Consider the following 19,056-nt stretch of genomic DNA (forward strand, 5'->3'; position numbering starts at 1 on the left):
TTGGAGTTTCCACTTCATATACACTTATATTTGTTAATGCAGCATCAACGTACTAAAACAATATCCCGAAAAGAGAAAAATAATGCATTTGAATATCAACCTTACTTTCGTTTGACAACTGATCATGCATGTACGATGTGAACCTAAATTTAGTTTTAGTGAAGATTCGTTCATACGACACAAAGACACAATTTTGTTTTACGGATCATTTCGGCTTAGATGACTGGGTGAGTCCTGTAAAATATCGAATATAAAATAGATTTGATTTTAAATCAACAACTTTTAGCAAAATGAGTTGCAAATAATTGGTCAGTAACCACATTTTAACTAACTATTTGGACCTGTTAATTCTGTTCAGCTCAATTCAACAGTGAAAAATACATTTCAGCCGTTGTGTGTTTCATGTAACAAATAAGTTATTAGTGATTTATATTCATATATAAAAGAGCTTTTTGTTATAAGAAATAACGATTCTTAATATTAAAAGATATAATTCATTAACATCCTACAGAGCTCTATAAACAGTAAAATGTAAGACCATCTAAAGTAGATTTTCGAAAATTATCAGGGAATAAATATTTGATTTTTTAATTAAATGGAACTCACGTTGTGTAACTGTAGACGATATTAATCTGGCAAGAAGATCACAGAACTATTCTTGATAGGGAAACACTATTTGATCTTGAGTTAGATTTCCAATTTCTGTAAAAACAGAGTTGCACGAACATTAAAAATAGATAAATGATCTTCGTGTATGGGATCCACAAATAGGACAACAATACCCGTCAAACAATTTTTCTCGAGCGTTATGACATTCAATTATTAAGGCACCGCCTTTTGACAGTTTTGTATTAGTAATATGAACATATAATTTCCAAATGTAATTGACTTCACACAAAGTAGGAGCTGGTGTTTGCATGATAAAATGGTTGCGTAAAATGTAATATGGTTTAGAGACATAATTTGTTGTTGTTTTTTTTTTGTTCAAACAAAACGCTGCCAATAAATAGTTTTGGATGCTAAAAGTTAAATAAATAAAGGTTTTAATGTCATGCCAAGCGCACGTTTGAACACAGTCTATTTCGTTAAAATTGTAGAGTTATATTAAATGAATCTATTTTCATGAAATACAGTGATCATAATACGTAATGATAAAAAATGACGACGTATACGTTTGTACAAATATATAGATGCGCTCTTGTTTTTCTCGCAACCTAAATGTTGTTGTAATGATTGTATGTTCCACAACTCTTCCAAAATGTTGTTTTGTTATACTGTACATCCTTTTAGTACTTATTTCAATACATTCGGGTCTAAATTTTCCTTCTTTACTTCTATATGCTGTGAACGTCTTGTACAGGTGCAAATTAAACATGCAGACACGATGCTTTTATTCATAATTGTTTCGATTATTGCACGGTGTTATCTTCCATAAGATGCGACTTAAATGGCCGCTTCGAATCGATCAGTCTGTTTAAGATGAACACATACACTTCTTAACAATCAATGTAGCTTCTTTTCAAAAATAAGGCGGAAAATCTTTTTATGAAACAATTACTAAAAATATATATTGTTTGGTCGAAATAATAACTATATTGATAATATATTCTAGATCCCTTCAGATCCGTTAAGCTCTCTATGCGAGCTGTTTATATGTTACAAGGAAAAGCGCACACACTTTTCAGTTTCATCATTCATATTTACTCTCAAAAGAAATGCATTGGTGGGACAAAACATGTGATTTTTTCATTAAATATTTCGCTGATGCTTAAAGATGACATGATGTCGCTAACAGACCAATATGATTAAATCAAATCTGTGTAAATTAAAACCAACAACATCATATAAAGTGTTATATTCAACATAAAAGTTTGGTTTGACTTATGTATAAACGGCTCATCGACATTCGACACTCGACATTCACACATATACAATAATAAAATGGTTTTGAATCAAATATTAAACATACAGATTTTTAAAGATACATCAACTTAAATAGATAATTATTCATGGGACATTCATTTCGTTGAACGAGTGACCCAACAATTTAGGATACCAACGCTTTGATATTCCGAATTTGTATTTTGTAAGACCGAAATACCGTAAGTATTAAATACATTAATATCAGACGTATTTCATGTACATACCCTTTGATAGTTTCGCATTCAAGATGAATCCAGATAATACTGTACCAGGGGGAACATTACAAAGTGTACATAATTGTCACCAGACACTTTCTGCAAATCGCTTATGCAGACGGTCAACCGACATTTTCTGTAAATCGTTTATGCAGAAAAGCTCTATAAATACCATTAACTTCGTTTAGGCAGAATAGTAAGGATAAGTGTTTGTTTTCAACATCATTTATGCTCATGTGTATTGTGTTATTCCGGGATGTGGTACCAAAGACAAAAAATGCGAGTAAAAGATGAGGACATGTGATCGTTTTAATTGGCATACAATAAAAGAGACCGGTTACTATCTTCTTTTTACAATGGTCTAGATATTTGACATGTGATAAATAGGGCCCACTACTTATAGATGCCTCACTGTAGTTTACAGCGGACACATATTTCACATACATATGAACATGCCAAAATCAGATATTCATAAACTGACCTGTCCATGATTATTGTTTTACAAACCACAAAATATATCGTCGAAGAGTAAAGCTGGGTACAATATTTCATTATTTCATTCGTTGCAAACGTGAAAAGTACAATCTGAGTAAAATTAATATGAATGCGCTTTTATGTTTTGTTAAAAAGCATCGCAGTGTCTTAATTAAATAGTGTTTTCATTTATTTACAAATGAAAATAATATCTTGTTTGAAGAACGGATTTATGTTAAAGACTTCTTTCTCGAGAGAATGAGCTTTTAAATACCGAAGCCATTAATACTCAAGAAGGAGTATAATTTGTATCCTTAGGGATATTTCGTGAGGATGTTTCCTGACACAAAAAATCTTGTTAAATGTTCGGAAGTATAGCGAGTGACATTTTCAAATGCTATTAACGGGGATTGTCTGAATATGTGGGCTTATCCGGCTTAGGTTTTCTATCCATGCTTCTATCGAGGTCACATTATAGACACATTCATGATAGTTGTGTAAGTTTTACGAAGGTTGTGAACATGAGTCTTAAAGTGATTTCTTAAAACGAATAAATCGTTTAATAACATCTAAGTTACTATTTTTGACTTTTGAAAAATACTTCTTTGTAAATGCATGCCTATTATGTTAAAGCTTTATATTTGTATAATGTGGCATAAATGATGCTCTTAAAGTAGCAAGTTTTGTGATAAGGAGTGATAAGGAGTGTGTATTCATGACACGGACTCTCTTATTTAAAGTAAGTGGCAAGTAATAGACATTCAAACTAATATGAAATAACATGAAGATTGTCGACACGACTGTAGAAATAAGTAAGATGAAAGTGTTAAAATTAGTAGCAATATTAAACATATTTACGTGTAATAAGAAAATGTCTTCATGGTATATGCGTGTGACCGATCAGTTGCTACTTGGCATTGTTTTGTTGGTGCAACTGGTCCATACTAAACAAACTGGTATTTAACGATATAATCGAGTTTTCTTTTCAATAACACGTGTATGTATATTTATATATTTATATATATCATAGTTGGACGCTATTGAAAAAGAGGCTGAGCATGAATGTGAATTATATAATATACACGCATGATTCACTCTTTTTTCCGATTCACCCTTCGAAGAGTTTTGTTCAAGGCAGACATAATTGTGTTCACATCCTTCCCAGCTTTCTGACAGTTAATTTGTTAAGTTACCATGTTGTGTCAATAGGGTGACATTAAAATAAAGACTGTAATTAATCCCGATAATTTGCCAGAAGACCCATCGGTAACGTAAACTGTGTTGCTAACAGAACTTAAAAGATATACACAGAGTTCGACTACCATCACTTCCTTGTATCGAACAGAAAACACGCGGGTTAATAATGTAAGTACGTCAGTTGCGCGGAAACATGTTCTCTAGTGATAATGACTACAAATAAAGCAAAAAGAAAAATAGCATGCAATAAAACATACACAAAATGCTCAAGGTGGTATTGGTCGTCTTCCTAGAGCAAATGTAGTTATTTTACATTAAATACACACTTATTTTTAAATTAAATTGCTTATATAAACTGGTTTAGTGATTAAGTTTTGGTTTACAATTGTAAAACTCAAGGGCAAAAAAAACAGCTACCTTAAATTCCTTCTCAAAGTTCTGCCCCAACGAATGTAAACATCGTTAAGAAATACGGAAAATACTTTGCTCTCTGCATACTTAAGCATGTGCTGTACTTAAATCGAGTCAACAAAACGAGAATCCCGGCGATATCAAGTATTCCCAAAGGTATTCTATAATTTGTGGAGATGTAGATGTATATATATATCAAAATAGATTGGGAACGTCAAATGGTTATTGCATCTTCCTTCAAGACATAATAACTTGGTCAAGGTTATATATAGCTGTCAGAGAAACACTGTAAAACATCGCGTATACACTTACATGTATAAATAATAATATAACCAAGGACATTTGAGATATAAACACTGAGCTTATTAATTAAATGCAATTAAGAAAAACACACGTCCAGTCTGAAGTATTGAATAATTGGCATGGATATATTTCAGAAAATAACAATAACGTTGGTCTCATAACCAATCCGAAATTTTTATACATGACCTTTGCTTTCATCGTTTACAATATTTTATCAAAGGATGACGAGTGTAATAAAGCTTGTGAAAGATATTCACGATATTAGTTCTTGGGTATATAAATTAAGCTCAAACCATTTTTAAAACAACTTAACATAAGCAGATATATGGGTCAAGTTATGTCCAAACACGTAATATGTCCTAAAAAATAAGTGAATTCAAAATATTATCAGTGTTTTTATTCATCGATGAATATAATAAAATAATACAAAATCCTCACATGTAGTACTAATTCGCTATGGTAAGCTTTAAGTCCCAGTTGGCGGAATAGATCGTTGTTTTTCATATAAATTGTTTAGCGAGAAATGAACTCTAGATAAATTCATTGAAATATATTTGTATCGAGGTTGACATCGGAAACCTGGTAAAATCGATTTTGAATCGATAAAATAATATATAAATGATAATAAATACATGCAATATGCGAAAAGCATTGCAGCGTCGCGAGTTATGCAAATTATATCTTTATTTAGCTTTCGCTAAACATTATTTGCATATGGAAGATAAATACATAGATTAAGCAAAAACGTAGCGTTGCAACTCAGTTTCCCGTCTGTAACAGATGTATTTGCATTTGTTCTTACCTTCTCTCCGCTAAATTCGCCCGTATCCGCAATTTTGGTTTGTTTAGGTTTGAATTAACGTGTCGAATCATGAATATTGATTAGGTCGTTTTCGTACATTACCGTACTCAGCCCCAAAATAAAAATCGCTTCATTGTTTGTTTTCAACCAATTTAAACCGGATTTCTAGTGATATTCTCAATAAAAACACGTTTTCTTACGCTTCTGCCCATATATATAAAGCCATGACCGGGGACTTTAAGTGATATTTTTGTGCTTTTTACAACATTATGCACTCTTAATATCATTAATATGTCATATAAACTACATCTGGTTATATACATTAACTTAGCACTTGTTTTGTTCCACTTTCATTATTACGGTTGCAAGTGAGCTAAAAGCTATTCCTTTGTCATATATAAAGTTGCAATTAATATCATCAGTTATACACACTTTTATTTGTAAGTGATACAAATTTTTAGGAAACAATGCTATCATGATCAATTTAAACAGTAGGTATGATGTGACATATTATTGTTTGGACGAATAGAACCCAATCACCAATAACGCCCTGAAGTGCGAAAGTGGTGCATTTGTCACCCAAGTGGCGAGGGGGCTAATTGCATCAAATGTATTCGTAGATAAAACATGCCGCACCGAGGGAAAGATAATGGACTTTGGAATGACACTTATTGACTCATCCTCCAAGGCAAAGTCCCTGCACTACGTTCGCTAATGGTCACTGTTTTCAGAAATGGCACATTTAAAGTCACATGTTCCAGTTTGGAAAACGTTTCATAAGCAATGGCCATACCATTCAAACTGTTGTATACGCTCTTGTCCAACAAGACTTCTAATTAACTCTTGCGAAAACATAAATCAAACTCGATAAAATCACATCTTTTACGACGATTTTTTTAAGTTGGATATGACGTTTATGATGTAAATTAAGTTTTAATTACGTGTAAAGGTATTTATATTTAATGCAATCTTTAAATTATTTTAGTCTTAGCTTAATTAAATTTCATTTTTCTGAAGTTTGTAAATTTATGACATATGATTTGTATTTGTAGTGTTCGAATCATCTATATAATTCCTTATATAATGTGTTTTTAGATTGTGTCGAAATGGCGTAGAAAAATAAGTGCACTATATAATTGTTTTTATGCTCCCACTTTTCGAATAGAATTGTCCAGTGCTTCAGTCCGTCCCCAATAAATGTTCATATAAACCCGATGGCAGCTGGATAAAAGCTTTACCTGATCAATATTTTTTAGAGAGAAATAGCAAATATCTAGCCAACTTGGAAGTTGTATTAAGTGTTCAACATCAGCTTATGTTTGAGTGTGAGTGTGTGAGGATTGGGGGTTCCAGTTCAAACAAGCCATATGGTTAAATATCGAAGAATTTACACAAAAGATAGTGATCCTACATCGGCTCGATATCAAACAAGACATGCAACGTTCATGATTACGGTCCGACACTACATTGTTAATGATTTTTTATTTTATAATTCCTATTGATATTGAAACATAAGACAGATGAGCCAGACTGTCAGGCCCAACACTTGTCATCAATATGAAGTACCTTAGGAGCAACATCTTGTCATCTATTTAAAAATACAAAAAAAGCGCACATCTGCTTTAGTTGATGAAAGAAAAGAACGGTTGCAAAAGTGCAAATATAATAACCGATGGTATAATCAGGTACATGTATTGTAGCAATAGGCGTTTATTTACAAATTATTATTTTACTAATAAAGAAAACCGGTTTAGTAAAAATGAAAGAAGGTGTTTTAGTATTGAGAAAATATATGTGTTTTGACTGCCTAGTGTAAGGCCGACATCGAGCCGTGTTGTATATACGCTCATGGGGCCCGCCTGTTCTGATTTTCAAATTAGAAACATTAACAACTCTAAATGAGCATTGCCACATCGACTTACCCGCATAATGCATAGCACTATCTTCAGAGTAATATACAACGGAATCTGTTGAGACGGGATGACATAGACTTTTGCCAATACATACGTTATTTACATTATGCATGTATTGTACGTTACGGTCATAATATAAATATAAATACGATATAAATATAATATGCATATATATATATAGTTGCCAGGAGTTTTCGGCAAACATGACTATGGCCTCTTTTACACCTATATATATCTATGTGTAAAAGAGGCCATAGTCATGTTTGCCGAAAACTCCTGGCAACTATTGTTATTGTCCTCATCCTCATCAGGCAATTTGAAGTGGTCTAAGTGATCTGTGTTTTCAAAGTTTGTGCGTTATTGGAAGGCTCAATTACAATTACATGAGCAAAATGTGTACGGCCTATCAATGATCTCCCCAAGGCTGCATAAGCAAACTACATCACAACGGCTACTATATAGCTTATACTTGCTTATCCCAATTCTTACATTTTTCCATATTTTCAAAGGTAAGCTTTTGATTATTTGAATAAATAAAATTTGAGAAATTACCAAGCCGTGGAAATGGCAAGTTTATTATGATCTACATTGAATATGGCTAATTATGATCTCGTTTGAGTGCTTTTTATCATAAGGCATACCATAATTCAAATTTAAATAACAGAAAACAAATGCAGAGTTTATGCCTTGGCAAGTATAGCATACTAGTTTTGCCACATTTATCAATACGATGACAGGCAACTCTACGTTTATGTATATGGAAGTTAGAAGTGCGGATCATTATTGAATACAAATGTGAAAGTGATTTAATTTGTTTTCACCTATTCTAGTTTATGGTCTCTATACGTTCACTAGTTTATCGCTGAAAAAAAAAGAATGATGACTGAATGCAATAAGCAAATATAAAATGAAGCCACATGCACACACACATTTCACATTACAGTGCAAGGATACATACTGTTGCAAGGGGTTTATAAGGAACTAACTGATCTTCTTGGATAAACGGATATTATTTGCCTAATTGAAATGCATGGTATTTTGTAATGGAGTTTTTAAGCGAACGAAACGTTAACTGCAACATGCAAAGCACATATATGGACTAACTACAAAGTTTAAGTTGAGATAGGTACGAAGGGCGTGAGATATAATGAAAACGGGTAGAGGTAGTGTGCAAGTGATTAGTATTACCGGTGTCCCAATTGACGGCTGGAAAACGAAACATTAACGATTAGTACAATTTAGAACATAATAGATTATAATCACCAAATGAATAAGTACAAATAGGGCATACATACACTTTCTGACATGACATTTCAATAAAGAAACATAATTAACAAAATTAAAATAGTCGTTTGTGGATGTACATTTTGCGTTTTTATTAATTTTCCAAAGATTAAATACGCTTTAAAAAATGAACATGTTTTCAGTTCACCGGCAAGTGAAGTGAAACCAATATTTGGGGCTTTAAATTAAAAATTTCCTGTTACACTGAAACTGATTATTTTGGATGTTTAATATTCATATGTAAAATGATAACCTTTAACACCACTTAAACTACCTCTGCAACAATGTCACCCATTGACTTTGGCGTTTGTCTATTCCTTATCTATGATATTAAACAAAATACTGAAGCCAACACATGTAATTAATATTAAAATTGACATTGTCCATACACTATCTATTATATTTATTTAAAAAAACACTGAAGACAAAATAAGTAATTTGTAAGGACAACCAATCCAAACTTTAGCTAAGTATCTTAATCAAAATTAACAGGTAGATGAAATCTTTGAAATAAAGGTGACCCTTTGACCCTATAGTAACGGTGCACAATCGCATACAGGAATGTTATTTTTTTATTATATTCGGTTTACTTCAATACCAGCTTGCAATCAAATTTAAGGATTTTCTAGGACAGTAGGTGAGCGATTTTCTACAGAGATGTCTGCGATATATCACTACATTAACCTATGCAATATTACAAAAACAGAATATATTAAGGAGTACGTAAATAATATGCCAACCAGTACATTTCCGGTATTCACTAAACATAATGGACATCATCCATTATAGGTTATTCCATAAGTAGGAATCACGAAATGTCTACGTGTTTATATACGATGTTTGTATTGATTTGTTTTGCAGTTATGCGTTGTTCAGCGGTTGTCCTTATACAACTTTTATATAATGTTCTGTGATTTGTTTGTTATGAGCGTTAATATGCAATTATTCAATATTAGATGTGAATACAAGTTTATAAGGTTAAAGACAATAATTAACCAGAAGAAAAAATCGTCAACAAAAGATATGAGAAGAGAAAACACATCATGGTTTGCAGACATTGTATCATTTGTATTCATAAATTCCCTTGCCCAAATCCATATATTATCGCTGAAAACGGAAATGAGGCAAAGCACTTTTATTGTGTTGATTCTGTATTCGTGCGACAGAAAGGTATAAAACAACTCGTAATCGCAAAATTGTTTTATTATGCCTGACATATTTCAATAAACGTGGAGCGTAAATGTTGTAAAAAAATCTAGAAACAACATTAATATCTGGAAAACATCAATGGCGTCCTTACTCTAGAGCTTAATTTTCTAAATGAAGTTATTTATGTATTTGTTAGAACAAACACGTTGACATTATGGGCGTTGTTGCAAAAGTATGGTCGTTGTGGCACAATTTGTATCACGTTAAATTTGTCATTCAGAGTTGAAATGAAATGCTGTTTCGCTGTTTGCTAACATATTCACATTCCCTAATCAATTATTTCTTAACCCATCCATCATTTGCTTATATAACCTTATTCTAAATCATAAAGATCTCAAAGAACAATACGAATATTCACATTAACAAAGCGGTAACACAGATCAAATAGCAAGCATTTAAATCACAAATTGAATGTATTCACAATGGTCTTTCACATTTTAACGATACCGATATATGCAGACAATCGACAGCACTTTGCCATGTAAAACTTGCGGATATTTTTTATTATGCCATTAACAGACTAACCAAGGGTTGTACCAAGACATATATTGTCAACCTATTTTTAAGATAGTGAAGCAATGTCACTTATTAATTGTATACATAATATCGTGAATTTCTTTATGCCAATAAAAAATGAAACATTTGAATTTCAAACGGAAATTTTCAATAACCGATATGTTCATTATATATTGGCGTGGGGTTAGCAAGCCAACTCTGATCTAAGACAATTATGTCACTATCATTTCATATTATAAAAAAATCCGTTGGATTTATATTTAAACTAAAATAACTATATTAAAAATTATTCGGTTGTTTGTTATATAAGGTTATTGAAGATCATATTTAATTTGACTTTATATTATTTAGTTGATGTATGTGTGCACTGTATATCGCTGTAAAGGGAGTAGAAGCCTGGCGTAATATGCAGGTGTTCAATTTGGCGTTTCTTAAACACACAATGCGTACAATAAGGTAAGCTGGTTCGGTTTACACACAGAAAAGTGTAACATGTTCTGAATATTAACGCCCCTGTTCAAAACATGTATTTTATTTTAGTAAGCTTTTTTTGTAAGTCCAATAAATTATGGTGGCTGGTCTAATGTAAGAAATGGAAGTATTTCAATTTAAAACCGGTTTATCGAATAACTTTGTTTTTGTATAAGACCTGAATCCAACCACGCAACGCCGGTTCAAATTTGAACGGCCTAAACGCTCTTAACGCCCGCGATATAAATATCTTCTTTAAAGGTATTTCTCCGTCTTATGGAAACAATTGCGCTTGTTTGAATCGAGCAAATTTGGGCATCAATTTTTAGATCAAAAGTAATGTGCTGCCCCTGTTGGCACTGATATACTTATGCCATGAATAACCTATAGTTGCCGACAGTAAAAGTCATTTTTGGTTAACTAGTTAACACATATTTATAAAGGATATATGTGACTCGTGGCTATATGTTATATATATGCAAATGTCCAAATTGTTGGAAATTTAATTTTGGGGGCATTTTCTTGTAATTAATGGTTTAAACGTAGGTAACGCACATATTAAACAAACCTACAGATATTGCTATAAATGCTAAAAAAATACTTATTTTGATTGTTGTTGTGTAGGTCTGTTTTTTCCTACATTTTTAAACTTTTGGCCTTTTTACTCTTAATACAAATTTCATTATCCAATGGCTTGAGAGCTAAATAAAACATCTAAGGGCACTTATTTCGGTCTGCTGAACAAAACGTGTTGTGTAAAGTATGATTTATATAGCATTATTACATTTTACAACATTTAGTATAACATCATCTTCAATTTTGTTGCACATATTAAGGCATGTTTACAATTGTGTTTACAATAAAAGTCGACAGTGCTGTTCTATGTTTGTTTGAATGTGCACACAATGATATTTACATATTATGATTTGAACACGTAAAAAAGTTCAATATTCGTAGCATCACATTTGCAGTCTTCCCGCCGATCTCTCTAGACCACCTCATGTGTTCAATAAGTGTTCGAAATCTAAATGAAGATTTGCAGTGTGTGTAGTACTGCAACAATGTATTAATGCATCTGTAAATGACATGTTGTTGGTTTTTCATTGAAACCTATGAATTTCCTTATGTATTCAAAAGTTTCGATATCATATTCATGTACTCTTTCATGGTTGTTGACACTAGCAACATAAAGATTCAAAGTAAATATACTTACGTTTATTGATTTGGCTAATGTTAATGTATACGTTTAATTATATTGACTTTGGGCATATAGCGTATTGACCTCGAACTACAATAAACTTTAAGCAACGACGCTTGAATGATTTCTTTTTATTTTACTCGTTACTAAAAGCATGCAGTTTATCAGGACTTTAATTGGCCGCCTGGTGATATAAAACATTAGCTACTCTTGTCAAAGATTACTCGCATGGTTATTTACACTGTTTTATAACGGCTGTGCGTAAATATAATGGTTATGAATTTAAGCAAATTTCACATTGAATCGTGTTTACTAACTGAAAGTACATAAGATGAATATGTTTTTGCAACAATTATATGGAATTATATTATTCTGTATTTGTGTTTAATGGTATTTTACAAAAAGAAGTTACTTTCCATACAGTACCTATTTATATATTTAATTTTTGATCGTTTCTCCATAACTTTGAACCAATTAATTGTCAATCCTTCAGAAAAAATACAGCGATGGTCCTATTATGTCTCCTCACTGACATCACAAGCGAAACACAGATGACTAGTCTGAGTAATCTATACTGTTTTGACTAATCTTAATTTTTAAGCTCATACAATTTTATGAATAATGACCGTGACACTGATTTTGACAAACTTCGTACCTATTGTATGCAAAATGGGTTTTACCAATTGTGTTTTCGTGTGTTTATTCTGTTATATGGCACGAACATAAACAAACGATGAAATGAAACTTGCATGAACTTAATAACCAATATTCATGATATATATTAATCCAGGCTCGTGATTCCTTAAATATGTATTTATCCCATTTTCACCGCGACATTGACGGTATAACACGTTGTGGAATATACTTGCTTGTATTCAACACTGTGGAATATACCTGTCGCGTGCACGGACTACTTTTTAAATGACGTCATGCGATATGCGCTAAAATTAGGTCGATATTGTTTGGTTCATTGATCGAATTTTAAGGTCACCCATTAGAAGAAAATGTGCATATTTTGCAGAAAAATATATATATGACACATTCACCAAAAGAAATGTTGAAATAAAATATAAAATTACACGATTTTTGTTTTGTTATTTTTTTATTTATATTTACCACTAAATGATTTTTCATAAGAAACAAAGTCGACAAAACTTAAGCTTCAAAATTATACGACCTTCAACCAGGGACCTATACAAACAAATTGTATAGGTCCCTGCTTCAACCTTTAAATCTAGTCATATGACATAATTTTTCGCCATCCGTATAATGAATCAGCTGATTGATGGCTTCATAAAATGACATACTTATTGCATCATTTTCCCCATTTTTTGACGATTTATTATAAACGCGACTTATTTCACATGTTTTCTACATGTACTGTATGCCGACATATCTGAATTGTCAATTGATCACATTTTCCTTATTTCGTGTAATGTGCATTGTTTATAACCAAACCATATACTTTTGACATTTAACTTAAATATTAAGAATGTACAACAAGCCATACACATATCGCACAGTTGATGAATAATCTGCTATGTTTGCTGTCCTATTTAATTCACGTTAGGCATAGAGGTGTGTAAAGTATAAGATGGTAAAAATAGCACCACACTGGAATTGGAACGTCCCATTTTGTACACGGGTATTTTCTACTCATTTATCTGTTGTGTACTGGAATGTTTTCCATTCTTTGTGTATTTATATATTAAATTATTTTCTCGTACAATAAGGGCATTTACCATAGATAAATACAACATTGTGCAAGTTTAAACATAATTATGTTTGTATGCAGAAATCTGCAAGTGCAACCGAGTTTACCAACGGCTATTATTAGATAAACTGCTCCGGTTCATTTGAACAGCAGTAATGTAGAGTACATGACGTAGCGTGTGACGAAGAAGAAAGTTTATCGCGTTCATAAACTCATTTGAATAAAGTGATAGAATGGCATAAGAGTCTTTATTTAAATATGCTGAAATAATTATTAAAGACCCTAGATGCAAAATCGTCAATTATTGAGTTAAATGGATTATTAGATGGATTTAAAAGGATAATTAAAGGTAAGATACTAGTTCTTACGTGTTTTGATTTTTGTTTGTACTTATGTCGTTCCCTGTTCTCGGGGAAATGATTTTAACATGGTCGCCATTGATGTATCGGATCACATACGGCTCCCATAACATTATATATAAAACACGTTCTGCGCGTCCTTAAATTCGTCGTCCGAAGTCGGAAAACGTATTGCCCTGTATATTTTGTCAAATAAAGTGTCAGTCGCTGCAATTGTCTGTTTACTCGTCAAAATTGTCAAGGTCGTCGATAGCTAAAGAAACTTCAGTGTACAGTTTATTAAGTATTGACAGACCTGTACAAAGTCGCGCCAGTCAAAAATCATAAAAAGCGACATTTAAAGTTATGGTAGCTAGAACTAGGTCGTCGATGGTGTATGTTGACATCGACAGCATTTTGTCAGGAGCAATCGCCGCCATATTGGATTGTGATCATTTTCTTTCGAAAATAAAATAAATTATAGTAAAGTAAAATCTTCTTTTCGCGGTCGTAATGTGTTAAAATTCGCATACTGCGTAAAATTAAATGTAGGCATATGGTGATATTTTTACTTGTTTTACAGTTTGTGTGTGAATTTTTTAAAGACTATTTTGCGTACCAGAACAAATACATGCATATCACTACGCATGGTTACATTTGTTAGATTTTAAGCGTTTTTATGACTGAATTAAAATTATTGTTAAGGTTAGATCTATTTATGTTAAAAGTCACGTTGAAAAAAATCAAATGGGATAAATAGAATACTAAGATTAGCGTTGAATACAGAGAAGTTTATGTTGCTCGGCTCGAACACCGAAAGCGCTCGCCAAGGCTCGCGCTTCCGGCGTTCTAAGCCTCGCAACATAAACTTCTCTGTATTCAACGCTAACCTAGTATTCTCTATATCTATTTTAATCTAAACGATTAAAAAATCAGTAGACAATTTAGATTGTTTTTGCACAAACGGGATGCTCACTACCATACAAAACCTAGTCAAAAATAGTACAAAAATAGTACATCAAAATGCTGTATTTCATGGTTATTTTCTCTGTGACTATAACACGATTTAAAGATATATAGATGATAACAGTACCGCTTTATCTTTTTACATTTGTACTAGCAATGGCTTGACTAGATTTTGGTAAAGGTAATTCAGTTCAGTTAATCACAATATCACGTGTAACGTTAATCAAGTCATGTACGAGAAAACATAATTGAACGCGGATTCTTGTCTAAAGGTTCTCAACAATACGTGAGTGTGTGCGACTTTTCTTTTCACTAAAACACAGATAATTAAGACAACATCTAAACTGTTATATATTTTATACGGGAAAACACATTTCTTATGATTGGCATTTACTTCCTGATATATTTCTTACGTCTGCTTTGGTTTTCGACTCAATAACCCGCAATGTTCATACTAAAACCTTGAACAGTTATCTCATAAGATTGTTTTGAAACTAGGTAAATATATGGTATTGTATTTATTTAAGAACGAAATATATTTACGTAGTTATAAGATGGAGTGCAGCTAAGTTTTAATACAATGAACATGTCATGCTCGCTTTGTTCAACTGCTTAAATCGAAGCCGTTTGACTATAGTCTGATGATCATTTCGATATTGTGTCATGAACTTTATAAAAACATAACCAATGGTGTATTTCATCTTTTCATTAAGCGTTCATTGACAAAATAAGCCCCTTGTGAGTTTACTTAGCTTTATTTTTTTGAAATTCCGGGCTAAAACTGTCATGCGCAGAACAATTACGTCACTGTTTTTACTTGCATGACGTCTTTTAATTTTAATAGTGATTTGTCTGGTAATTAATATTAGATAAGTTTTTAATACAATTATTCAAATTTCTTACTCGACGCGAAAGAATCAACCACCCGTCAATGCTCGTGGTTCGGATTTTTTAGCCTGGCTGAATTAACTTATGTGTATTGAACAATAACATAGTATTTTCCATATATTCGAGTCTCGATGTCCGTCATATAAATCAGAAAATACACCCAGGAAGCCTGTTTCGTATCAAAATTCATCCTGAAATTTCAATGTTTAACAAAGCACTCCTTTTCCCTCGGTTTACCTAACAACTCTCATTAAGGATACAGAAAAGAGCTGTAATTTTTTGCTTCAGTGTACAAATTTACATCGTTTATACGGCTTGGTAATTATGCCAATTAAAAGTTATCGACTTTCATCAGCTCGCGCCGCAAGGCGTTTACACATTTAATCCAATAGATAGGGACACTATTTTTCGCAAAATTCCAACGCTATATAAGAATATATAGTCTACAGTTAATTGAATGTGCATTTTATATTAAATTAGTGTGAACAACATATCCCTCAATGTTAAGACTTTTTGTGCTACTATTTTACGTTTTATGGAAATAAATGTATAATGTTGTCAATTGCCAAATGTGTTGTGTTAATAATTATTCAATAGTTTAATGTCCTGATTGAACCTGATTGAATCTATATGATCGTTTAATGTACTGTCTGAATAAATCTACTTTAAACACATGTCGCTACATTTATGAAAAATTAAAGTTGCCTCGTTTGACTGATTTGACTGAGACATTCACAAGTAAACCGAATACTACCTGATAACCGGTCATTTAGCCCGGTAAGACCGGTATTTGGTATAGAGGGTTTTCATTGAATATGACTTGATCCTAGCAATGGACTAGTGATAAAGAAAAAATTTGAAAAAAAATGTGACAACAAATTAACATAATCTATTATAAAGCGGTAAAGAACGCACTTACAATCGGAACGTGGTTGCTCTGTTGCATCGTCAATAAGAAATTTATTATAAAGATCAAGCGTGTAAAAATTATTTAATTCGTGGTGTTGTATTATAAAATCAACAAAATAAATCAACGATTACGCCTGTTTGTTCTCAAGTGTATCATTCCTACACGGTATTACCATCATTTTCGTTTGTTTGATGTAGTTAACGATGTTTGTGTAAATTTGCAAATATTAATATATTTATCAAATCAATTTGACTTTTGGTATTTGGCTCATCAGCTCCAAATAAAATAAGGAAATCTCAAGAAAGACTGAATTCAGCTACTGTTTGCTAGTTAATTACAAACTGTGCTCACGTAATGCAAATGTGACGTCAGTTACGGAAGATGACGTTCGTATGTTTGCTTTAAGACCAAAAAATTACATGTAAAAAGAAATAAAGTTGTTTTCTTAATAGCATTCGTTACGTTGGCGAAAGGTAATGCCTACTTATCAAACTTATATGGTAATGTGTTTTGTATATGTTTGTGTGTTTTCGGAATATAATTGTTTGAACAAAACTAAAACCGTATTTGTTTCACTCATGCCTATACGTTGATATCGACGTGGTTTTTATATCCGATCAGTAAACCGATAGGGCAGTAACGTATTATTCGTTATATATTCCTAATCTATACTATCATTCTTTGAAAAGTGACGTTCCTATTGTTAAATCACAATTAAATACATTGAGTTTTAAATTTGGCCACTGACTTCACTTATTAGTATATGACGACATATTGTGTCACTTAACGATAAATTGGGAATGACGATCAATGTATTTGCTATATATTCTACCAAATCTCGGTCCTCATGTGCGAGGACTACGACAACCTCATAAATGGAAAATCTGTCGTGTTGCACTGTTCTGTATTCTCATACGGCTAAATAGTTGTAGAAATCGCTATGCCATATGCTGTTTGAATATCTTGCAGCAGTGAACGAAGTAAAAATTAAGTTAATTATTAAAACAAATATTATTAAATATAATGAATATTTATATATTGTGCTTATATTGCGCTAGCAATGTAGATATCTGTTAATGATTGCTGCTGTACATTTTTAGCATATTTAGCATATTAGTACAGTTACACTGATTATACAATTCATATTTACATCGGCATATACATAGTACAAATCAAATATAGTGAAACATATTGTTTCAAAGGAACGTTTTGATAAAACGTGCGAAATGAAATACAAATAATCCACTCACTCAACATATACATTTTTTTCCCTAACCAGTCGTGTTATGTCATGAATTTTTGTAGTTTACATTTAATTGTTTTTCATCGTTACACGTAACATGGTGATGTCTTTGTGTACACCATGGACAAATGTGCTTAACCTTTTAACGGCATAGCACATAACGAAACACTTTTTGGGAGTCATTAAAAGCTGACGACAAACTGCGTCCCAACGTTGATTGGTCATACACCATTTATTGTGAGTCAGGTGCCATGCCCATGCAGTTTACTCATGGAAACACCGATTGTATGCAGAATACAAATGTTTTCTGTTGATGTGCCCCTCGCTTTACACAAACGAAACAAATTTGTTTCCCTTAAAGTTTATGTTAATGCTAGAAATAACATTGCATGTAAACGTATTATCTTTTAGTGTAAAGGAATACAAACTAAAACGTATGTAAACAAACCTGAACATGTCTCTCCACTAATGATTCAGTTGTATAAGCCAGCACTGGTATTCCCAAATGTCGGGCTACAAGACTTGTCCTTTGAATTGTTTCCTGACGGCCTACAACGAGAAACGCCCGGATGTCCAGGTTGTCAACGGTCTGACACAGTGCCAGAAAAGAGGTGTATATGCTGGTGGAAGAGTCTAAGAAAGTTGAAACAGCGTTTACATACACTTTATTCTGCATTGGTAACTTACTGTTTGCCAGACCCTCTTGAAATATGGTATTGTATTGACGGAAATCTTCCTCATCAAATACTGCGCCTATACCGATACGTTGGGACATTGCAAGAACATTTACAGACATGAACAATACCATGCCCATTAGCAAAATGCCGATTTGCATCATGTCCAAGTTATCCAGCCTAGCACGCTGGGCATAGTGTGACACGTGACTAATACCAATCCCGCATTACAATACCGTAACACTTCGACAAGACATTAATATAGGTTTTAACATGATTTAAATCCATATCGTTGATTAACACTATATAGGCTTTACAAATGTTTTGTTAATTAATTTGTTTTAAACATTGTCTATTCATTTTAAGAAAAGTTTTCTGCTTAATGAGAACCAGCGAAATTAACACAC

General features: G+C 32.4%; 1 protein-coding gene across 1 annotated transcript in view; it reads right to left on the reverse strand.

Moving 5' to 3' along the window:
• Nucleotides 1-18,750, reverse strand: part of LOC127861716 (glutamate receptor ionotropic, NMDA 3A-like) — a 36,042-nt gene extending 17,292 nt beyond the window's left edge. The window contains exon 1 of the mRNA XM_052400402.1: nt 18,424-18,750. Within this exon, the coding sequence (XP_052256362.1) occupies nt 18,424-18,750 (327 nt within the window). The remainder of the gene's footprint in view (nt 1-18,423) is intronic.
• Between the last annotated feature and the right edge of the window lie 306 nt (nt 18,751-19,056).

The sequence above is a fragment of the Dreissena polymorpha genome, chromosome 16 (genome assembly GCF_020536995.1).
Source record: "Dreissena polymorpha isolate Duluth1 chromosome 16, UMN_Dpol_1.0, whole genome shotgun sequence".
NCBI classification, from domain to species: Eukaryota; Metazoa; Mollusca; class Bivalvia; order Myida; family Dreissenidae; genus Dreissena; species Dreissena polymorpha.